The sequence below is a fragment of the Colletotrichum scovillei genome (genome assembly GCF_011075155.1).
Source record: "Colletotrichum scovillei strain TJNH1 chromosome Unknown Contig00005, whole genome shotgun sequence".
NCBI lineage: Eukaryota > Fungi > Ascomycota > Sordariomycetes > Glomerellales > Glomerellaceae > Colletotrichum > Colletotrichum scovillei.
In genome coordinates, this window is record NW_023336263.1 from 1,024,452 (window position 1) to 1,047,336 (window position 22,885).

The following is a 22,885-nucleotide window of genomic DNA, read 5'->3' on the forward strand; positions in this document are numbered from 1 at the left end:
TCGCTTATTTATTAAAAAAAATAATTAATAAGTATTTAAAAAGTACGGTTATTAAAATATTTAAATTATTATATAGCTTCGTAAAGTTAGGAACCTATTAATAAGTAATATATTACGACTTTTATATTAACTAATTATTAATAATTATATTAATATATAATCCTTACTTCTTAATTTTTACGTATATAAACGACTTATTTAATATTGTTAAAATATAAATAAATAATACCTTAAATTTATTAAATACTAAGTTTATAAAAAAGAGGATAAGGAGCTCAAAAGTAATATTCATAGCTAAGTTAAAAGAGATTTTTATAATAAAATTTTTATTAATATTTAATAAAGGGATCTTTATAATTAAGGGGATAATATAGTTTTTTAATAAAAGGGTAAAATAAGAAAATTAACCTTATTAACCTAACTTCCCTAATTATAAAAAATAATATAAAGCTAAGCTCGTACAAAGAGCTTATATTATAAATATTTATTAACCTAAAACTATTTTTAATTATACTAAAACTATATAAGTTATAAAGCTTATAAAATACGATTTTAATATTCTTAATTAATAACTTTAATAATAATAAGATAACTATAGCTATAGTTTTATTTATTAATTTATTAATTTAGTTATTAAAGCTCTATATATTTATTAATAAATTATTTATAAATAATAATAACTTAACTCTATATTTAAAATATATTATTATCCTTATTAATAAGACCTTAATAAGAACGATTTTACAATTTAAAGTAATATAATTTATTACTTATTAACAAAGAATAAGCAAGTTATTAAGAGCGTATTTATATTAGAAATTTATAAAATAGTAAATAATATAAATATTACTTATATAATTTTTATTATATTTAAAAATTATAAATTAACTTAATTTTTATAATCTTTATAATTATTTATATTAATTTATACTTATTATACGAGTACTTTATTAAATTAAGTATTATAAAAAAGAGGCTTATAATTAATATTATAATCTTTAAATAGTTATATAAATAACGAGAGATCTTTAAGATTTATTAAATTAATAAGGACAATAACCTAACTAATACTTTTATAAAAGCTATACTTAATAAGGGTTAAAATAATTCGTTAGTAAAAAAATAATTATATAAATAAAAAATAGGTTATATAAAAGAGTAGTAAAAGGAAAAAGGGAAATTTAACGGGCTAATTAGAGGTTAAATTATACTTCTAATTACTATTATTAAATAATAAAAAAAAAAAAATTAGTATTAAATTAGAAGTTTAATTTAACCTCGTAATAATATAGGGGCTACTTATTAATTATATAATTAATTACTATAGCTTATTTAACTTATAATTAAAATCTCCTTTTTATATATATATAATAGAATTATATAGTTAATTAACTTATTACTACGTTAACCCACGGTTTGAACTAATTGACTAATATCCCTGTGATAGGGATACTAATACTTATAGTTCTGTAAAAAAAGACTTCCTCTTTGTGGTGTGAGTCTAATAAAATGGCCTCTCGCCCATGCCCGAGAAGCACGAGCCATATGTCTCGAGTAACTTGAGTAGCAGATAGCTTGTCTTTTTCTACCGATGCACGATGGCTCAACTTTCATAGCAGCGTTGTCACTTTCAGTCCCCTTTGTTGCCCATTATTCCTACGCCTAGCTCTGGTTTCCTCATTGTTCAAATCTGGAGCGAATCAAGGCTTTTATTCACTTTGCTCGAAAAATTTCGGCATTTAGAGGTGCCAAGGTAAACACTTAACCAGGTTCGCGCGCACAGGTTTCGTCCGTGTTTCTGATGATTTCTATTGGCGGCGGTTGAATAAGAAAAGCCGTCGTCCAAACCAAGTCTCCGAAGCACATACCATCCCGGAGTTCTGAGCCGGGATGGCGCGGTGGACTTCGGACGTGGAGGTGAAGCCCATTAGTGTAACTTGTGTCCATGCCTACGGCTACTTCACCCACTCATTGGGATGAGACTGCTCCGGCTCTCTCATGTACTAGTGTTTCTGTGAGATATACGAGCGCATCGGAAGCAGTATAATGTTCGCTTCCAGATGATGGCGTCGACTTGGTCAGCCGTGAACGGATCCTAACCATCCGCAACGGATAGAAGTGCTCACTCTAATCATTAACTTGATGGCGGAACCAGCCGTCAAAGTTGCCAGGGAGATAGGAACATATATCAGTTGTCTCGTCATCGTCATGAGGGTTGGTTCAAGCTGGCAACGTACAGCTGGGTCAAAGTTCTAGGCTCACTATGTTGCTTGCAGAGGCGACTTCACATGTATACGACACATACTACACAAGAAACAAATGTCATTTTTCACATGCGATGGAGAGTCAGCCATTGTAGAAACTTTTCTCTTCAGAAGAATATAAAGCCGCCACAAAGTCAACTTTGCGAAGACCGTACTAATAATAAAGAGAAATAGCCTTCAATCCGTAACCACCTCGTCGTCGCGCCACATCTCTTTGGTCTCTTAGTGATGCTTGATTTAGGGGGAGAGGGAGATGCAGTCAGCGGAGCTGTCCTCCTGGAAGATGCCACCGTAGATGATACCCTCGTTGATGCCGGTGGGCTGGTCACCGCTCTTGGTGATGTCGGAGCCACCGTTGACGGGCTTCTTGAGCATACCGAAGTGGTACTGGCCCTGGCCGGCAATGTTGTTGGCAACAGCGGCGCCGGTTGACTTGAGAGCGGAGTTGCCCTGGGAGTAGAAGACCTCGGTGGTGCTGAAAGACATGTTAGCGATGAGGTCTAGAGAACGAATCCGAAGACTTGGGAAGGGGAACATACTTCTTGGTGAAGTCGAGCTTGATGGCAAAGTTGTGGAAGACACCGGCAGTGAACTTGGTCTTGAAGAGCTCGGGGACGGGGCTGGAGTTGACGTTGCCGAAGAGCTGAAGGGTGTCGGGGTCGGCGGTGTTCTGGCCGAGGATGGTACCGGTCTTGAGGACGACCTGGTTGGTGCTGAAGTCGGCGCTCTCGAGGAAGACGAGCTGGTACTCGTGGGACAGGTTCAGGGGGCGCTGGGCATCCTTCTGCAGGGAGAAGTGAAGGGTCTTGATGCCCTGGGTCGAGGCGTCCTTGCCGTCGTTGCTGAGGGGCAGCATCTCGGCGCGGCGGAAGCCGACCTGGACGTTGGTCTCGCTGGGGGCGAAGATGGACTTGTCGTTGATGGTGACCTCGAAGGGCTGGGTGGAGTTGACGTCGAACTGGGGAATGGGTGTTAGTTCAAGTGTTTTCCGTTAAAGACAATCCGGGAATATAGAATCTGGTTCCGGACCGCCTCGCTCTCAGGTCAAAACTTACCAGGGAGTTGCCGCCGGGAAGCTGGACAATCTCGCTGAACTTCAGGCCCTTGCCGAACACATTGGCGGTGTTGAAGGGGCTGGAGGTGCTGTCAAAGTCGGCAGCCTTGAAGGTCTTCGGGATGCGGCCATCGAACTGGAGGGCGCACTGGGCCTTGGTACCGGGGGAAACGGCGCCGGTGTTGTTCTTGGGGGTGGTGCCGTCGCAAGCGGCCGCGGCGGCGGCGACGAGTGATAGAAAGATGGTAGAAGCGAACATTGTTCCTAGGCCGGCTACGAGCGGGTGTGTTGTTTGTTAAAAAAGAGTGTGGTGATTTGGAAAATAAAGCGTCCAGATGAGACGAACAGGAAAAGAATGTGAAAGGAACGTGAAAAGATGATCTACAGAAACTCAGAAGTCCGAGCAAGAGAGGCCGCAAGTTGAGACGGTGGGAACAGTTGACCATTTGTATGCCCACCACGGTCCCACGAAGTGACCAGCATCGTCTGATCTGATCTGCCCTCCTCTGGGTGTCTGGCACGCGATTCCGAGATTTGGCTTTGGGTTTCGACATCCCGCAGTGGCTACCTCCCTTCAAGCTCTCCGCCCGCCGTTTAGCGCTGCCCCTTACTCTCCAGAAACTTTTGAGTGCTGTCTGGGATTGAATGGGGTTCACTTGCAAGTTCCGTGTCATGCCCCCTTGGCATCTGTAACTCGGCGCGCCTCGTCAGCCTGAACCGTGCTGTTGGGTAAACTCGCAGTGATTTGGTGCTCCGTAGCAGCAGCCCTCTTCTCCTGGCTGCAGAGAGAGGCAAGGTTACACCCCGTCAGAACCCAAATAGAGTTTCCCGCTGATTCAGTTTCGGAACCACCGCCCCGTTCGGGGTTGGGTGCACGGGGCTCAAGTCGGCCAGCCTGGGGAGCAAGACTGGGAGAGAACTCGCAGCGAACAAATCCGGCGGCGGATGTCTGCGGGCGCGAGTCGTGTTAGATTGCCAGTGTCTGGTTTCCACGAAGAGCCTCGCTGAAAGTCCTTGAAAACTCCGGACCTCCCGGCATCAACGGGGCACCGAGTCCTCGCGCCACGTGGAGGAGTTGCAAAGCCGCAATATGTCGATGCCCCTGATATTAAGGGGATATTGGTACCAAGACAAAGTCTCTGCGCCCGGATTCGTTGGCTAGATAGCATCATCGTTGCGTTCGTAGATCATTGCTTGCGCAATCTGGTGATGGGGTTCTCAATGGGGTCTGAGGTTCCGCACGATGCCGTCCGGTCACAGTCCGGATAGTTCAGGCGGAGTTTTATGACGAGATGGAACAAAGTATGTCTCTCAGTGGGCAGTTGCAAAGACTAAGTACAAACTGTTCCATGTGCAACTCCGCGACTGACGAACCTCAAACTTGGCTCCCAGCCCTGATACGCAGATCCCCTCTGCATCTCTGACATTGTCAATAAAGAACTCAAGAAAGTGTCCGGAGATGCCCACGAAACGTTGTCTCCAGACGGAAGGATAAACGAACACATCGGCCAATTGCTCAAAAGTCGGCGCATGTGCAGGCGCAAAAACTCTTCCACTCTTTTCGCAAAGCCGAGCCGGCGGGAGGAGAACCCACAATCATATATTCAATGTTTCCAATATCCGCCAGCGGTTATTAACAGTGAAACTCTATATCGCCAAGGCTAGTCTGAGACGCCCTAACACGGCGACGATATCACCCTTCTGGCGACCCGACAACCGAAAACGTTCTAGAATGGGTCAGAAGAGCTGCCAGAATTGGTCTCGGAGATCGAGCTACTGTGACTTTTTTCCCACGTCGGCGGGAACGTCAGATAAACAACGTCTTCAGCCCGCAAACTGGTGGTTCCCGCGGGTTATAGAACGCCGTCGGGAACACTTACACGGCCACTAACGCCTGTGGATACAGTGGAGTTGTTGACAGAGGCAGTGGCACTTGATTTGAGACAGGGTTGCGCGCGCTCAATTATTCTGCCTTGGCGTGGTGCGTATTTCCGCTTAGTCACTGCAACTCGCTCTGTAATTCGACTCTTTGTGCCGAGATGTTTACTGAACTGTCTCTGTTAGACCGTTACATGCGACGAACATTTCGTCCAAAGCTCGCTTCAATTGTGCTCAAAATGACGCGGCGACGTGTTCAGATTGCAGTACAGCGTTATGAGACGAACAAATTTTGTCTGATTGCAAAGTGTCGTCATATTTCTGCCCACGCTCGTGAGTCGTGGCTCGTCTCCTCAAAAGCTTTGATCCAACAAAAATGGGGTCATCTTTGAAGAAGCATTCGCGGGATCCACATGCGTGAAGGATCAATACCTAGCCAAAAATCCCACTGATGATCTCCCGACAAGGTCCGAAGCTACCACGCCGCAATGGAATCCGTGCAGCATTTGGTTGACCTGTCTATATAAGAACGAGCCCTCATAATAGGGTAGTTGATTATACTAGCTTTCGTTTCTTGCCCATAGTCACAACTCAGTTGCGTAGGAGACGCGGCCATGCATCTGATGGAGGTGGTTCAGGAGATGGATCCTGAAGACATCATATTGAGGCCTAAGTCCCCAGAAGTTGGACGCGTTGCCCCAAAGAGGTTTTCGATGGCCAACTTGGAGAGCTTGGTGGAGCTGAGAATTCGACTGGACTGTTGGGCCTCAGGTACATGGTAAAAGTCCTTGAAGCACAGGGTCTTTGAATCACGGTTCGCGGCCCACGAAACCAGAGGTTTGATGGTTAGAACATCCAAGCGTCCCCTCAAGTTCCCCGAGAAACTCTTGACCAATGTGTCATGGGTCTTCGTGCTCATCGCCAATTCAGCTCTCAGTGAGGATCCTGTGGTCCGTGTTGAAGTTGCTACTACCTGTCAAGGAGAGTTAAAACCCCAAAGCCAAATGTCATCATTCCATGACTACAACCATCCGTGAACACATACAAGAGCAGACGTGAGGTCGAAGATAATCGATTTGTGCACTCCGAGTTGCGTCAAGGCTTGTAAGCTCTTTTAGTGCTTCAGGCGAGGACTCGAAAGCGGCACTTTGCTCGAGGCCCAGACCATCCAACAAAGCAGGTATACCTCCAGCCATCATCTCTTCATCATAAAGAATGCATAACACAAACCTTCACCTCCAATTTCGCCAACCTCTCAAACTATGTAGTGCATATGCAGTCACTAGCATTAGGATAGAGCAAGTATGATAGACGCAGGAGAAAGTTCTCGAGATTAAAATATAGAGGTAAAGAGAGGCAAGGGAGTCAAGGTGGTGGATAGCGGAGTATCACGTTGAGCGTAGTGTTGTCTGCTGTTATGATTTATGACCATCAGCCAAATCCATGAACCATGTTAGATGCTCATGATGGGGTCCCAGAAGTAAAACTTAGAGAAGCCGTCTTTGGTGGCAAATATAGTAGGAAGTAAGATGTCAGAGAGCTGAAGAGACGCATACTTACATGAATCGATTATTATACGTCTTATAGAGACTCAAGAGTGCCTCGCATACTTGCCCTAAACTCCATATAATATCAATAAAGCTGCCCTATGATCACAAAACCCGCACATGAATCTTCCTAGCAGAATGAAAATATCGATTAATGGTATCTGGTGATATCTTCAGAAAACGAAACAGGCCATGTCCCCCATCTTTCGCCATGCAACGCCACTCAATGCCAATCATCAAAGAACAAAGAGAAGCAACAATGAAACCCAACGATAAGAACACATCCGCATCTCAATAACCAGTTCATCGCTCCTTGGGAAACTCAAACATGCTTCCTCTTCTTCAACCACCTCTTCACAATATACCGATACGCAGCCTCCTCAGCAGGCCCGACGGTACCTCGACCAAGACTCATCCTCCGACTATCACGTCCCGCTGCCGTCGCCACCACCGCCGCCGCGTTCGTCCTCGTCAGTAAAGCCATGGACCTGGAATAGGGGTGTGTAAGCGGCGGTGGTCGGTAAAAAGACCCGACGATGACGTTTCCAGCCCGCCGGGCCCTCTGCTGCTGCTGCTGTTGGGTCTCCGCACCTTTGATGAAGTTTGTCTCCTGTTCCCAGTGCGTCGGGATGTGGAGAACTTTGCTATGAATGACGTTCATGGCGAGGACTGCGTCTTCTGCGCGGACGACGAGGCTGGGGTAGCGTTGGTTAGCGTGGGTGATGGATCATGGAGGGATGTTGACGAGGTGCCAAGGGGGGGGGGGGGGTTGACTTACGATATGTTGATCTCGCTCGCTCCTTGGCTCACCATGAAGATGTTGATCTTGGCTGATGCTAGGGCAGACATGATCTCTGCTGATATGCCGACCATGTTCCTCATCTTATGTCCGACGATAGTGACGATAGACATATTTTCTGTGATAATCACCTGCATGTAAGACATCTTTGGTCAGTCCTGAATTCATGTAGAAAAGAACTAATGACGGGACTGCCCCAAAGAGCGAAGGCCTTACCTTTCCAAACTTCTCCAGCTCAACTCTCAACCTCTGATGTTGACAAGAGCCTTCTTCTGAGTGCTGGAACGCGAGACTCACGCTGCGCTCACTGGTAGTGACGAGGTCCGTCTTGATCCCCGCATCCTCGAGGCGATCGAAGACGCCGGACAAGAACCCCTGGGACTTTGTGTTCCTATTGCAAGCCACATTGACCAAGAGAATGTCGTCTTTGACCGTAACAGCTGTAGGCCGCCTTCTTTCCTGCCGATCGCCGTGATAGCCATTACCAAGCATGTAGTCGATGGAGGGTAGAGGGACTTTGACATCGACTTTCTCGTCTGTTGGTGTTGGAGGGGTAAGGGGCGGAGAAGGTGTTCGAGAAGGGTAGATGATCGTCCCGGATGCCGTCGGGTTGAAGACGTTCTTCAATCTCAAGGGGATATTGGCGCAACGTATTTGATCCATCGTCAAGGGATGTATAACTTCGCTGCCGTAGTACGTCAACTCTGTAGCTTCCTCCGGCGTGACTGTGGACAACAGCCTTGCCGACGGAACCTTTCTCGGGTCCGCCGTGAAGATCCCGTCAACCTCTTTCCAGATCTGAAGTTCCGCCGCTTTTGTTCCCACAGCACACATGGCCGCACATAGATCCGAGTATCCCCGACCGACGTTCTTGAGCAGCGAGTCTGGCATGATGCCAAAGAAGCCGGTGACGATGGGGACATGGTCGCCGCAGTCATGTATCCTCTTGGTGATCTCGTCTGCAATGAGGTGATAGAACCGGGGACCGAGGTTGTCCAGTGCCGTCTTCTGGTCGAACACACTAGCACCGAACACTGCTTCGACTATGTCTTCCAGGATGATAGGTTCGGCCGGGATATTTCTGCTACAGAGAAACGCGGCTACAACTCTGCACGCAAGCTTCTCTCCGAGAGCGATGACACGGTCCCGTGCCCTTGGAGATAGCTCCCCGATGATCTGTGCAGCCAGAAGGAAGCCGCGAAGGCTCTCGCATTCTTTGACAATGAGTGTCTTTGTGGAGTCGAAGATATCGTTACACAAGTCGCTTCTTGTGCCATTAGAATTGACGAGATGCTTCTCGAGGAGCCGGACATGACTATCCCGAATAGCATCAATGTTCTTGTTGAGCAGCGTCTGCGCAGAGAGTCCGGCTTCAGCGTGTGATACGCATTCAAGCAACAGGCTTGTGGTTCCGCTCGACTTGGTGGAACCGGAGAGGGCCGAGCAGACGACAACCAGGTTGTAGTCTCGCAGGTAGGATGGGACGATTTTGCTGCAGATCGACTCGAGGAGTTTTCCAAGGCTAGTACCACCGTACTTCTGCACCAGCCATGGCCTGTTTTCTCTGGAGGTCTCCATGGTTGGCGGTGGGACTAGGCAGACTGCAGGATGGCAAACCTGTCTTGCGCGCGTGGGACAGTTGGAAAGGGTCAGTTGAGCGGGAGCCGGAGAGCTGTGGACCTTGTTCGATTCAGATTGAAATGTGCTCAAGTGACTTGGCCTTATTCAACTCCATATATCGTCGTGTTTTACAGCTGCAGAAACTCAGCCGACATTCCTTTCATGGGATGGATTGCAAAGCACGACGGCAAGCAGGCAATGGCGACTCGATATCCGGCGACGACTTTGATCGGGGGGGGACTCGAGGTCGGCAACGGACGCACTCCTTCGGCCAGCATCCCAGTGTCCATTGCGGAATGGACGATTGCGCATTTCCACACCTTCGAGGCATATTTCCCAGAGAATTACTGCTATTGGAGATGCTGTTCGGGATGGGTGGAGTTTGTCCGTCGGTGAGTGCTGCATGATCGTGGGCCAAATCCCGGCTCGGGGTTTGAACACCAGAAGCCACTATGACAACGGGATTCAGCCGCTCGGCGACTGCGCAAAACAGCTTCGCTCCATCGGTTTCGGAGAGGCGCTGTTAGTTTTTGGCGCGAGCTCAAAGTGTAGCGGCATTCGGTCGGCGCGAAGTTGGCTGGTGCCAAATGTGGGATGACATATTCTGCAATCTGCGGCCGCCACCATCCATGTATGTGATTGTGTAAGTGACATCGGCGGTGATTGATCCTCGGACGAGTCGCCTGTCATTGCCCCCCGCCAACCAATGAGTTACTTCGACAGGAGGAGCTGACAAGCATCTGTGTCGGCTGCTCCCGTTGCAGACAGAGAAAGCTGCAGGCACGTTGAACAAGGGCTTCTTCCATCCTAGTCACACTCAAAGGCGTCTATGCTAGCTCCAGCTAGACTTCGTGGCGCTGGTCGATCATGGAGTATGTGCCGCTTCAACTCACACTGTAGAGAAGCATTGGCCGCCGTTCTCGTCTTCTAAACTGTGCATAGGAGACGATGCATTTGCTATGAGAAGGTTTTCCCTCGAACTCAGCGTAGACAATTTGGTATATGTTTGCCACATCGTGTTCGATATGCTTGCAAGTAATTTGATGATCTGAATATCAAGTCGTTGAGGTATCATTGCTTTCTTTGGTCGATAGTCCTGAATTCATGTCTCGAGAGAATCTCTAGTAGAGTCGCTTCGCAGGCATGGGCAATTTCATCCGTCCTGTTCTCTGCCTTCCCGCCACATGACCATGAAGCAACCGGTAGAAGATGGGGCGTATTGAAACGCTGTGTGAGCAGGCAAAAAGTCTCTTATCTACGTCGAGTGTGTTTGTTGACGTGGTAAAGCCGCTGTCAAAGGCTGCCGATAACTTTGCCTAGCGTCCCGTCCATCTGAAGGATGCCCCTAACTTCGGGCTTTGACCTAAAGCCTGAGCTACCTAAACAGCTCTACCAATCCTCGACTTCGCCCGTCAAGCTTTCCCCAGCCTCGTCTATCGTAGGAAGATCTAGGGATTCATCTGACTCATGTATCATGTCATAGAGATTCGGCAAATGAGATCTTAGCTGGGCTTGGATCAAGGTATCGAGCTGCTCAAATTCGAGTAGGAAACCGTCATGTCCATCAGATGACTTGAGAACGTGTAATGATGCACCAGGTAAGTTGGTGGCAAGCCGCTCTTGCTGCTCAGGGAGGAAAAGCGCATCGGTCTCCACGCCAATGACCAAGGCTCCCGGCGGTACTCGAGACAACACCTCTGCCAAGCCTTCATCGCCCGATGGTTGTGTCCGGCCATAGGTGACATCGTGACCGTCCATTTTGTTGGTGATGTGCAAGTAACAATTGGCGTCAAACCTGTTAATAAACTTCTCTCCTTGATAGTGTAGATATCCCTGGGCCGAAAATGATGGATTTTGTTTCCGCTGCGGGCCTCTGTCTCTCCTGGGTCTTGGCGTTTCCATGATGGACGCGCCTGTCCTCGGAAGATCTAAAGGTGGTTCCTGAGGTACCTGGGGATTCCGTGGAGGTTTTCTCCCGAAGCGGCTATCGAAACTCGTGCAAGAACGATATGTCAGCATGGCAATCATCCGAGCTGCTGCAAGTCCTGCCGAGGGTTGGCCTTCCGGGAGCGGCTCATAGTATCCGTCGTCGTACTTTGGATCGGAGTAAATGCACTGTCGTTGGGTTTCAGCCCAAGATATGCCCCAGGCAGAGTGATCAGCAGCCGTAGCAATAGGAATAATGTTTCGGACAAAACCTGATGGTGTACAGAGGGGCCATTCAAGAGTTGTCATGCCACCCATAGAGCCTCCAATGACGGCTGCTACTGACTTGACACCGAGAGCATCAAGCACCATCTTGTGTGCTCTGACATCGTCTCTGACCGTCGTCTGGGGGAACTCGCTGGCATATCGTTGGCCAGTGCCTGGGTTAATGGTCAAAGGAGACGCACTTCCGTAGGGGGAGCCCAAGACATTGCCACAGAAGATGAAAAAGTGCCGAGGGTCAAAGGCTTTCCCAGGTCCTATGAGGGGGCTCCACCAGTCGCTCACGTCACTGCTCCCCGTCAGAGCGTGGCATATGATCAGAGCATTATCACTTTGCTCGTTCAATTTTCCCCATGTTTTGTATGCGATTGGGCAGTCAAAGAGTTCTTCGCCTGACTCCAGCCGGAATGTTGGAATGACGGCGAATTTTTGGCCTCGAATGAGCCGGGAATAGAAGTTGTCGGGATTCGGATCAGAGTCGAGTACTAGTGATTGTAGTCAGTCAGAGAAGACCATTTGCGTGAGCAAAACAATTTAGTTAACACTCACAGAGAACCATCTTCAGACCTGTAGATTGGACGGACCCCCGCATGACTTGTGATTGTAAGTCGCCGTTATGTGGATAGTGTGGTGGTGATGGTTTAGGTGTTGCACACGGCACGGAGTCGAGTTCAATGACAGATTTATTCTTCAAATTTGACCGAACGAACTTGCTTCCAAGTAGCTGCAACTTTTGCGGAACTAAATTTAGATGTCGTATTGTTCTTTGCAAGTTTAAGACTCTGAAGTTCCAGGCAGTTACTGGCTCTCACTGCAAGCAAGTGCCGTCAGCCAGCCAGAAGAAGCCTCAGCAACCCCCGCCAACCGTTCCCCACGGCACAGTCTCGGACATTCATCCCTTGATACCAAGAGCTGCCTGCTTCATTGTTTCGAATACCCCTATCATCCATCGATGAAGGCCTCGATGGCGGATCACCATCTCGACCTCCGCGAGCCGGGATTTGAAGACGTCCCGGGATTTGAGCCATAATCCCGACGATCCAAACTCCGGGTTATCAAAGTCGCCTCTTTTCCGGATTATCCCGGGTGCATACGGCGAAATCGACGATCTCGAACGATAGTAAGGCCATCCAGTAGCAACGACGCCCTGTTGTGACGTGAGTCACGATGGGTCGTGTAGAGGGAGGTCCTTGAAAGCCATAACTGTTGGCACAGTGGCACCTTAGTCGCCAATCCCGGGACCTGCCAAAGTTGTCAAGCTGTACGTGATCGAAAATGGTATCCACTCGTCCTATTGTCAAGGTTGCGGCTGTCCAGGCCGCACCTGTTTCCTTTGATCTGGAGAAGAGTCTGCAGAAGCTGAGTAAGCTTACAGAGGAAGCTGCCCAAGCCGGTGCAGACTTGGTTGTATTCCCGTAAGTCCACAATGCTGTTGGTTCCGGAAGATACCGCTAAAAGCTTGAAGTGAAGGGTTCTTGTCTGCTTATCCATGGAGATACGCGTTTGACGCAACGATTGGTGCTCGAGAGCCGCGAGGTAGACTTCTGGACACCTACCCAGATAGGTAGAGGGCGCCGCTAATTCCTGAATCCTAGGACGCGAGTGGTATGCCAAGTACGTTGATTCGGCCGTCGAGGTTCCCTCTCCCGCCTTCGATAGGCTTTGCGAAACAGCCAAGGCAAACAGCGTCCTCCTTCATGTGGGAATTATCGAAAAGGCGGGCGGTACGCTGTACTGCACTGCTCTGCTTCTCGACCGGGAGGGCAAGCTGGTGTATAAGCATCGCAAGGTGACACAACCGATCCATCAAGTCATGTTCGAGACTAACAAGCCTAAGCTCATTCCAACGGCCGCCGAGAGACTTGTTTGGGGTCGAGGCGCCGGAGATGGCCTCTTAGTCAAGCCAACGGATGTTGGCAGAGTCGGAAGCTTGATCTGGTTGGCTGCTCCTGTTTCCAAGTGTATTTGTGGAAAAATGTGCTGATCAAAACGTAGCTGGGAGAATTATATGCCGGCGGCTCGCATGGCGATGTACCAGCAAGGCATCGAGTATGTGGATCTGTTCTGGTGTCGTATTAGTCGCTGACGTTGACAACCCACACTCGATAGGATTTACGTGGCGCCCCACGCCGATGATTTGGCCACCTGGACAGCATCGATGCAGCATATTGCAAAGGAAGGACGATGCTTTGTAGTGTCTGTCAACTCGTTCTGCAAGGTATCGGACTTCCCGCCTGACTACCCGCCTTTCACGGCCGAACACCCCGATCGGAGGCCGGACGGAGCACAATGGGAGGCGGATGATATTCTCAACCACGGTGGCTCATGCATCGTCGGGCCGCTGGGCACATTTCTTGCCGAGCCGGTGTGGGACAAGGAAGAGATTGTCTATGCCAGCCTCCGAATGGCAGACATCACGGAGTCCAAGGTAAGTTCCCCGATACAGGCTGCGGGTTTCCGCTAGTCATGAGATAGATTCCAAACTAACGGCGCCTTGCAGCTGGACTTTGACCCCATCGGCAGCTACTCCCGGCCCGACATCTTGTAAGTAGTCCCTTTTACGACATTGACGAGTGACAAGCCAGACAACCCTGAATGTGATGTGCGCCGATCAAAAGCTGACAAGTCGTCTCAGTTCGTTGACAGTCAACACCAAGCCAGCCGACAACGTCGTATTTACCAGCTGATATCCCATGCGTATTGAGCATGTTTGCGGGCAACGGCGGCGTGGGGGTGTGGACGGCAGGCGGGGTGCGGTGCGGAGTGACCAGGATGTTGTGCGCTCGCGATTTATGGGACCTGACTCGGAGCTTGGGTGTTGGAGGTTGCTCGGCTGCAGGGTCAGGAATGCCAGCCAGGCTTGAGGCGAGACGGCGATGTTGGTTGGTCGCACCAAAGTTCGAGAAGCTTTTCTAGATGTCCAAGCGAGCATGTTGGTCCGACGATATTTGACACAGAGGCGTGCCACCTGTTCTTGTGTGGCCAAAATGGCCTCGGCTCATTATGTCGTACACAGTCGACAGTAGAGCCTTGCTGGGTAGAAGCGGCTTGTCAGCGTTGATAGGCTGAAGCTTTCATCTTGGATGCATCGGATACTTGGAGATAAGATGGCATCCTGATTGGAATACACTGCCTCCTGACGAGTGGACGACTCAGAAGGAATACGTGAGAAGTCTAATCCGAAGCTTAGATGCTGACAAAGAGCTACTAATCAATTCTGTTCTTGGTCGAGTAAGAGAGAAGGGAGAACAAAACGTGATGTCGAGACGATCCGAGTTGTGGTCCAAAGGAATCTTGCGGTGCTGCTAGCACAACTGGCAGCGGCATAGATGGCATAATTTTGGTTGCTAGTCATGCTAGAATTCGTTTCGACAACCGCTTGGAGTTCTAGAACAGGGAAAGGCGACCATCCGGACATTTGATGGGGACACAGAGAAGAGTTGCGGAGTATTCTGTAGAAATGCGGAATTGACGTCAAAAAGTCGACACGCTCGGGCTCTGAAGTCGGGTGTTAGGGACGCGGTGCCAACGGCGAGCAGACGGCGAGGCCGCAGCAGGAAGGAACGGCAGGTTCCATGCACCTACAAGTAAGGAGGCGAATGTAGGTAGGTACCTTCCGTGCGTGAATGCCACCATGCCAGGCGAGCGACGGTCGGTTTGTGTGGTTGTGTCAGGTCAAGTCAGGAACGGGGGGGTTTGGCTGCTTGGAAAGGTAAGAGCAATGAGCATCCACGCACCCACGGCACCTTCTCTGAGAGACTGTGTTAGACGGGAGGTACAGAGAGAGATACATGGTACTGTGCGACTCGAGAAAGTTTGCTGTGCGTGATCCCTGTCCAAAGACCGGCCCAGCCAGCTGCAACACTGTGCGCAAGTTTTTCTCATTGGGCCAAGTCTTCGGTACGTATATCATGACTTTGGTGCGTCTAACCAATGCGATTGGCCAACTCTGTCGTCTATCCAGGGATTTTCTCCACTACCTTCTCCACCCTGCCCTTCACCCCGGGACAGTGACACCCACGCACCTTCTCCATCTCAACTCCCGAGAGAGAGGAAGGAGGGGAGGAAAGAACTCGAAAGGATACAGAGGCGTGAGAGAGGGAAAGGCAGAAGCGAGCGAGAGAGGGACCAAAACAGAAAAAGTACATGCACAATTCCCAACGATCCCAGACAGCCCTGCCTCTTTGCCTGGTCTTTTGAAAATTGAAAGTCGCAGCGTGCCGTCCTAGCCCTGTCACGATCGAACGATCCGCAGGTCGCCTTCCCCCACCCTTCCCTGTCCAGTCAAACTGCTGCCCGTCGTGCCTTCTCCTTACAAATCCCACCCGGTCGCCGCATTTTGCCCCTCTGTCGCCGACTTGAGAAGGAAAGGCACGAAGCAACGGGAAACAGCAACAGCTCCTGCCTGCACTTGCACCGCACCCAAGCCGACCTGCATCTGCACCTGCCTACGCCTGAGCGCCTGCCTGCATCAACAGCCCAGCACCTGCCTGCCAGCACCCGCACACCGTACCTGAGGTTTTTGGGTATCACCAAACTGCAAAGGAAACTACGACTGCAATTGCACCTGACCAGCTGGCGACACCGGCCGCGACAACCTGCCCACCTGTCGCCTGTTCTTCTCCCCTCCGTTTTTGCCGTCCAACTGTCAACACCCTCGAAGCTCCAGTTCACTCTCCGGCCCGGCCGTGGCAGACATCCATCCAGTCATCCACACCTCGACTCACCCAGCGCTTCCCCCCGTGTCGCTGCCATTTCATCTTGTTACGTACCCAATCCCGCGATACCGACGTTTCCGCGCGCCGTCTCGAGTCCAGACACCTTATTTACCCGTGGATCGCGCAAACAAGGCCCCAAGCCCGGACGACTCCGCCCCCGCTCCGTGTGACAATCCCCGATCCGCCCGGAAGGATTCTCGTCTCGCTCAATTTCGCCTGCCGTAGCCATCGGTCTCTCTCTCTGACCAACGCAGTTGACCTCACTTGATCCCGTCCGTGTATCCTTATTATCACATTCGGTCATGAGCACAATGACAGAAGCCGTTGTACCTCCTGGCCCGGCTTCCGCAGCTAAGAAGAAGTTTGCTACCCCCCCGGTAAAGATTGCGTGCCTCGCCTGGTAAGCCTTTCTCATCTACTACTCATCGAGAGGGAGTATTGGTCAAAGTCGTCGGTCAAGACACGACCGCTACTTTGACCAAGACACATACATCTCGGTTCGGTTACTCACAAATACATAGTCGAGCTTCCCGTACACGATGCGATGGAGCAAGCCCATGTGCTAGTGTAAGTTTCTATCCCCGGCTCGATCCATTGCTCCAGCCATGCATGAAAATCAGCGACTGACATGATGCAGTGTAAAAGCAGGGGACGCGATTGCGTCTTCAAGCCCAGCAGAAGAGGCGGCGCCCGCGTGAGGCGAAAGCCGCGGCCGGCTGAAGAACTGGCCCAGCAGGTTCAGGCGTTCAATGGCGAGATGCCTCCAGACGAGGTCACTCATCAAGATCGTGAGTCTTTGCGCTTGGGATCCTCGTCCGAGCAGCTCTTGACCGATGCTACAGCCATCTCTGTTCAAAACTATATCGACCCTGGCGCGGGCTTGAAGCAGTTGCAGGACTTCTTCCAAGACAGCGACTTCATCTTCGATACTCTCTTCATGTCGGGCGTTCCTGGCAGTACCAGCGGCGAGAGCGCATCCGAACACTCATTTACCTTCCCGACGCCTCAAATCCCAGTCGCCAGAACGTATAAGAGTGACCAAGCCATGTAAGAAAAGCAGAGATCCCTTTCCTGCACCTCCAAGAGAATGCCAAAATTGACAATCAAACAGCCTCGATGCGTACTACATCTTTATCCACCCCTTCTTCCCTATTCTTCCTGCTCCTTCAGGCCTGCCCATGGATCAAGCTGTGCCGCATTTCCAAAATGACACGGAAGGCTTCGCAGACGAATATCAGCCATCAACGCCGATCAGTTTGGCCATTTCTGCGATCCTCGCGTTGATTCCGTATCACAACGATACCAACCATCTCAACAAGGAGTCGGTAGTTTTCCGTCGGAGGTATGCGCAATACCTAGCACAATGCGCCATCGAGAGCATCGAGATTGAATCGGAAATTCCGGATTCGTCCATTGAGCCACCCAAGGCACTCAACGAGTCTCCAGACGATTTCCCCAGGCAGCAATTCCACCCAGGTGTGCCTATCGAGCTGGAGAGTGTCATCGCTTTGGATATCCTCAGTGTCTATGAGTATGCGCAACGGGGCAACCTGAAGAAGATGCAGGCACGAGCAGGCCAAGCCCTGGTTGCTGCCATGTCTTTGTCCATCCACACTTGCGCCGAAGAGGATGCGTTCTCAGAAGCGAGGCGGAGAGTCTGGTGGATGACGGTGCGTCCCTCTTGCTCTGCTTCACAACACAACTCGCTAACGATTATTACAGTACATCTGCGTTTGTCAAGGATCGATTGTCAGCAATTCGGTACGTCCTCATAGTCACGCGCTAGGTAGGAGCGAATATTCACATGCCATCTAGGAACCAACGTTCTCAGTGTTCACCCCAAGCTACACTGCCAAATACCCCGTGATACAGTCGGATCCTGAGGTATGTATCATGACGAATTGGCTACGATTCATGCTGACCATTCTCTAGGCTTTTGCTGTCTATATCCAGGCACAGCAAGCGATCCTGTCAGCAACCCAATTTGTCATCGAGCTAAACAAGACTGTAAAGTCCGGCGGTGACATGGCACGAATCTATGCGCGCATGAAGGAAATGGAGGCATACCTCGAACCCCTCAACACGATGGCCGACTCTTGGATCCTTCAGTCTACGACAACGACGCCACTGGATCCTACGGAGGAGGTCTTGTCCCGCTCCCTCCGCTGCATGGCTCGAATCAAACTTAACAGGTAAGAATCTACGTCTCCTTCCAGATCAGGTGCAATTGCTGACGGCCAACAGCGCACGAATCAAACTCCACCGATATTGCGCTTTCTTTGACATGCCCGTCTTTTCCGGCAAGTACTGCGATCTCAAGTCCAAAGCCGACAACGATGCCAACATGGAGCCACGGAGCTGGCCATCATGCTCTTGCAGCTCCATGATGAGCTTGCCATCACCACCAGTGGCCATATCAAACGGATCGACTACGCCACCGGGGAAGAAGTCTCCTCACTCGGAACATTCGCCCAGCAGCCAATCGCCAGCGACGTTTCCCTTTAGCAGTCATCAGTCGGCCAAGATCTGTCTCAAAGCGGCCATCAACATCTCACAATCCTTTGATGACCTGCCGTATCCAAATCCCTTTGGTCAACTATGCCCCGCCCCTTGCTATCTGGCCCCCACATCAACAATCGTTTGTCCGAGGACGATGCCCTCGTTCGCTTGCTGTGCTATGCAGTGCGCGTACGCGTTGCTTATGGTCAATCACAAGACCAAGGCCATGTACCCGGAGAACGCACTAGCCACTCCGATGGTGGAAAGCCTCCTGATGCGACTGCAGACGGGGCTGGCCTCTATCTCGGCGACACTGGAAAATTATGCCACGGCGTTTGAAGCACTCGGTGGGATGCGCGGTAAGGAAACCCCTCAAAATTTGCAGACTTGGCTTGCCCCTTGTCATTTGGCCCATTGCTTTTTTCGTTGTTGCTAACGTCATGCCGCAGACCAAATTCGGAGTGTCATCGAACCCACCATGATGTTTGACGGACCGGTCCAGTAATGGCCCGATCGGCACGTCGCCTCCAGTTTATCCCCAGTCTATCTGCAGACTGCCTAGTGCCTCGCATCTCGCCGGGCGCCCGCATTGTTTTGTTTCTAACGGCATCTGACGACATCCCGATATGGGATCTGAACACGGCCTCTGGGTGGAGTCTCGGGAACGTCTGGGAAAAAGGGGGGGAGGGGGCTTTTGCGGGGTTTGCTCACTTATCAGCAAAGACCGGAGATCGAGAGAGCTCCGACATGCAACAAGCCGCAATCTGTGCGCCCATCTGAGGGGTATCGAACGACTGAAACGAAGTGATGCATTTTGATCCAAGGGCGTTGAGGAAACATTTAAGATTTTGTCATTTGCCATGATGGGACGACAAAAAGTTGGAACGGCAGCTTTCAACAGAGAATTCGGAGTTGGACTAGGAACCGGAACGAACTATTAGACTACTACCCCTCTCAAAACATATTTTTACCACCTTCAAGATGCCTGTGTCCGGATCTCTTAGCAACGTGGACTGGTGAGAAGCCCGTTCGGCCTTTGCCTTGAGACACACTGCTACCTGAAGCTAACAACATTGGCCAACTAGGGAACCAAGCTTCTCCACGCTTGCAGTCCACGGCGGCCAAGAGCCCGACCCAGTCAACGGCTCCCGAGCTGTGCCTCTGTACCAGACAGCCGCCTACAACTTTACAGATGCCGCAGGTCAGCAGCTTCATCCTCGGACCGGTCACGCAATACATGTATGCATCTACTGACGTCGAAGTACAGATGGCGCCAGCAAGTTCGCATGGAGCAAAGATGGCTACGTCTACACGCGCATGGGCAACCCGACCAACAGTGTCTTCGAGACGCGCATGGCGATGCTCGAGGGCGGCGTTGGTGCCGTGGCCGCGGCGTCAGGCCACGCCGCGCAGTTCATGGCCCTGACCAACTGCTGCGAGCCGGGCCAGAACTTTGTTAGCACCAGCTGGCTGTACGGCGGCACGTACAACCAGTTCCGAGTGTACATGAAGAAGTTCAAGATCGACGTCAAGTGGGTCGTCGGCAACGAGCCCGCCGATATTGACGCCGCCATTGACGAGAACACGCGATGCGTCTACATTGAGACGATCAGCAACCCGAAGCACAGCGTCCCGGATATCAAGGCCATTGCGGACGTGGCGCACAAGCACGGCATCCCCCTCATTGTCGACAACACATTTGGTATGGGCGGGTACCTGTGCCAGCCCATCAAGCAGGGCGCCGACATTGTCACACACTCTGCTACGAAGTGGATCGGCGGCCACGGCACATCGATGGGCGGTATCGTCATCGACGGCGGCCACTTTGACTGGAGCGCGTCGGGCAAGTTCCCCGGGTTCACGGAGCCGGCGGACGGATACCACGGGCTCAAGTTCTGGGAGACGTACGGGTACAAGGCGCTCTCGGCAAAGCTGCGGATGGATAGCATGCGTGATCTTGGACCGTGCCTGAGTCCCTTCAACGCCTGGCTTCTGCTCCAGGGTCTGGAGACGCTTGCCCTGAGAGGAGAGAGGCACGCCGAGAACACGCAGAAGCTGGCCGAGTGGCTCGAGGCACACCCCAGCGTCAACTGGGTGCTGTACCCTGGCCTCAAGTCGCATCCCGACTACGAGTACACCAAGAGGGTGTTTACCAATGGCGCGGGTGGTGTCTTGACCTTTGGCGTTGTAAGTTGGCCCCAGATGATAACCCCAGTTGGAGGTAATCACTAACCATTTCACATCCAGGCCGGAAACATCGAACAAGTCCGTTCCGTCGTCGATAACCTTAAGCTCTGCTCGCACCTGGCCAACGTGGGCGACGCAAAGACGCTCATCATCCACCCCTGGGTGACGACGCACCAGCAGCTGCCCGATGAGGAGAAGATCAAAGGAGGCGTCACCCCGGACCTCATACGCGTGTCGGTCGGTATCGAAGGGTTCGAAGATATCAAGAAGGACTTTGAGCAGGCGTTTGACAAGGCCGGGTTGCCGGCGGCGACCAAGGCGGGCGGGGATCCTTTCTCCAAGGCGCTGAACCTCGTTTCGGGCGGGTTCATGGGGAAGGCGTCGACGGGCGCGCCTAGGCCTGGGACGGATGGAACTATTTCTGTCGAGGCTTGAGGTGTTCCTGGGAAAGCGTGGCTTTGGGAGGTTACTTTGATTTTGTGTCTGGGCGTGCAGGCGGATTGAAAGATGAGTTCCATGTGTAGGAAAGAACTATGGTAGATACCTAGACACTATGGCTGCTCAGGACAGCAATGTAACGATCATCTTGACTACTTGAGTAAGCACTTCATGCAAGTTTGCGATGAATGTTGCCGGTGGGCGTGAGACTGCGGTATCACAACGTTCGCAATCCCCTTGCACGGCTTTCTTGGGGTGGTACCTGAAAAGTACCTCAGGTACCTAGGTAAGCAGTCGCTTGTGTGGCAGGAGGCACAGGCATGGACACTCGCGCTTGCCAAATGATCTTGAGCTGCGATACCCCTCTGTCCCGTCCCAGCCGTGCCCCGCGCCGATTCGTCTTCCGTCACCTTTGTGCGATTACATCATCAGTCGCAACCTCAACGCCGTCACTCCCCTCAACGACATCTCATCTACACATTCAGACACCGTAGAACATCAAGTTCCACTCACAAGGACAAAAACACCTTGTTCAAGGGAAAAGACCACAACACAAGCTCTTCAACATTCCCTGAACCAATACCATCAACATACCGCGCCTACCTGCTTTGACACCCCGGAAGCCAACCATGGGCTTCATCCCGCCACACATGCTCAAGGCCAAGGCCGCGAGCCAGAACGTCTCTGCTGAAGAGCGGGAGGCGTCAAGGAAGACGATGGAGATGGATGCTGCTAGGCAGGCGCAGAGGGAGGGTGGGGAGGAGGGGAAGACGAGTGGTGGTGAGAGTTCGACGGAGGTGAAGGACGCGCAAAAGAAGGGTGAGGAGGGGGAGAAGAAGTAAAGGATGGAGGAAGTTGGAAGTTGGCGCTCTTGAGATTGGGAGACGCGCGCGGCTGGACGAGATTTTTATGACTACGAAAGGGCGGAACAAAAATGAACACCAAACTGGACCCTGAAGAAGGAATCGAGACAGGGAGCGGACAAAAAAATGTACGTCAAAAGTCTTTCAAGCTTGGCGAGAACAATGGCCAACAACAGCAGCCCTGAAACCTAAGCAACTGAATCAAATCGCATTCCTTATTCTTCTGAACCCTTAGATGAGAGACCTGCCATCACGGGCTGAAAGGTTGACGGATGCAAAGGCGATCTCAGCTTGATGGGAAAAGGGCATGTCACCGGTAATATTTCGTCCCAATTTCCCCAGAAAACAATCCAGGAACCAGTCAAACCTGAATTACTGACCAGTAATCATCAAAGTTAGAAGACAGATCCACTCGCGCGTCCCAGTCCCAACCAACCGCAGCAGGCCCAGATTTTCCCATCTGACCAACACGACGAGAATCAGTCGATGCGAAAACAAGCGGCGGACCCTTGCAGCGCGGGAGTTCTCGGTCCCGCCGGGGCAGCCCAAGACCTGAAGAATCACACGGTCGCAACGGCGTCCTGCGGCGGATCGCCCTACACATTCACCCCGCTAAAGCATCCGCGGTGGATCCCGCCCGCCAGCCTGGCTCTGCGGCGCTCTGCCCAGCTTCCCTGGACCTGGTCAGCACCCGTTAGGGTAGACCAGAAAGTGGTGCGACTTTGGCACAAACCAGAACATCAGACCACCATCGGCCGGTTGGCCCTCTGCCCGACGATAGGGACTGCACCACGCAACTTTGCAAGTCAA

At 51.0% G+C, this 22,885-nt stretch overlaps 6 protein-coding genes across 6 annotated transcripts; 3 read left to right on the forward strand and 3 right to left on the reverse strand.

Moving 5' to 3' along the window:
* Positions 1-2,438: 2,438 nt before the first annotated feature.
* HER10_EVM0000932 (uncharacterized protein) lies at positions 2,439-3,991 on the reverse strand. Its single transcript, XM_035470697.1, has 3 exons — positions 3,320-3,991; positions 2,804-3,222; positions 2,439-2,739 (listed from the first exon to the last, which is right to left on the reverse strand). Exons 1-3 carry the CDS (start codon positions 3,575-3,577, stop codon positions 2,502-2,504), a joined length of 915 nt encoding a protein of 304 aa, XP_035333686.1. The 5' UTR covers positions 3,578-3,991; the 3' UTR covers positions 2,439-2,501.
* A 2,879-nt stretch (positions 3,992-6,870) lies between these two features.
* HER10_EVM0008533 (aspartate kinase) lies at positions 6,871-9,946 on the reverse strand. Its single transcript, XM_035483070.1, has 3 exons — positions 7,759-9,946; positions 7,522-7,673; positions 6,871-7,438 (listed from the first exon to the last, which is right to left on the reverse strand). Exons 1-3 carry the CDS (start codon positions 9,118-9,120, stop codon positions 7,066-7,068), a joined length of 1,887 nt encoding a protein of 628 aa, XP_035334200.1. The 5' UTR covers positions 9,121-9,946; the 3' UTR covers positions 6,871-7,065.
* A 336-nt stretch (positions 9,947-10,282) lies between these two features.
* Positions 10,283-12,235, reverse strand: HER10_EVM0007560 (homoserine O-acetyltransferase). The gene is made up of 2 exons (XM_035477113.1): positions 11,920-12,235; positions 10,283-11,855 (listed from the first exon to the last, which is right to left on the reverse strand). The coding sequence occupies exons 1-2, from the start codon at positions 11,960-11,962 to the stop codon at positions 10,552-10,554; spliced, it is 1,347 nt and encodes a 448-aa protein (XP_035334125.1). The 5' UTR covers positions 11,963-12,235; the 3' UTR covers positions 10,283-10,551.
* A 48-nt stretch (positions 12,236-12,283) lies between these two features.
* On the forward strand, positions 12,284-14,559 carry HER10_EVM0003936 (carbon-nitrogen hydrolase). The gene is made up of 8 exons (XM_035473597.1): positions 12,284-12,785; positions 12,836-12,906; positions 12,966-13,159; positions 13,208-13,308; positions 13,366-13,419; positions 13,480-13,798; positions 13,871-13,914; positions 14,006-14,559. Exons 1-8 carry the CDS (start codon positions 12,646-12,648, stop codon positions 14,055-14,057), a joined length of 975 nt encoding a protein of 324 aa, XP_035333885.1. The 5' UTR covers positions 12,284-12,645; the 3' UTR covers positions 14,058-14,559.
* Positions 14,560-16,390: 1,831 nt separating this feature from the next.
* On the forward strand, positions 16,391-19,092 carry HER10_EVM0010370 (uncharacterized protein; the record flags this gene model as incomplete). Its single annotated transcript, XM_035479833.1, has 10 exons — positions 16,391-16,488; positions 16,610-16,655; positions 16,726-16,876; positions 16,931-17,135; positions 17,200-17,758; positions 17,811-17,849; positions 17,904-17,972; positions 18,021-18,280; positions 18,333-18,946; positions 19,037-19,092. The coding sequence occupies 10 exons, from the start codon at positions 16,391-16,393 to the stop codon at positions 19,090-19,092; spliced, it is 2,097 nt and encodes a 698-aa protein (XP_035334326.1).
* Positions 19,093-19,568: 476 nt separating this feature from the next.
* On the forward strand, positions 19,569-21,209 carry HER10_EVM0009285 (O-acetylhomoserine aminocarboxypropyltransferase/cysteine synthase; the record flags this gene model as incomplete). Its single annotated transcript, XM_035478776.1, has 4 exons — positions 19,569-19,603; positions 19,673-19,788; positions 19,855-20,774; positions 20,835-21,209. The coding sequence occupies 4 exons, from the start codon at positions 19,569-19,571 to the stop codon at positions 21,207-21,209; spliced, it is 1,446 nt and encodes a 481-aa protein (XP_035334252.1).
* Between the last annotated feature and the right edge of the window lie 1,676 nt (positions 21,210-22,885).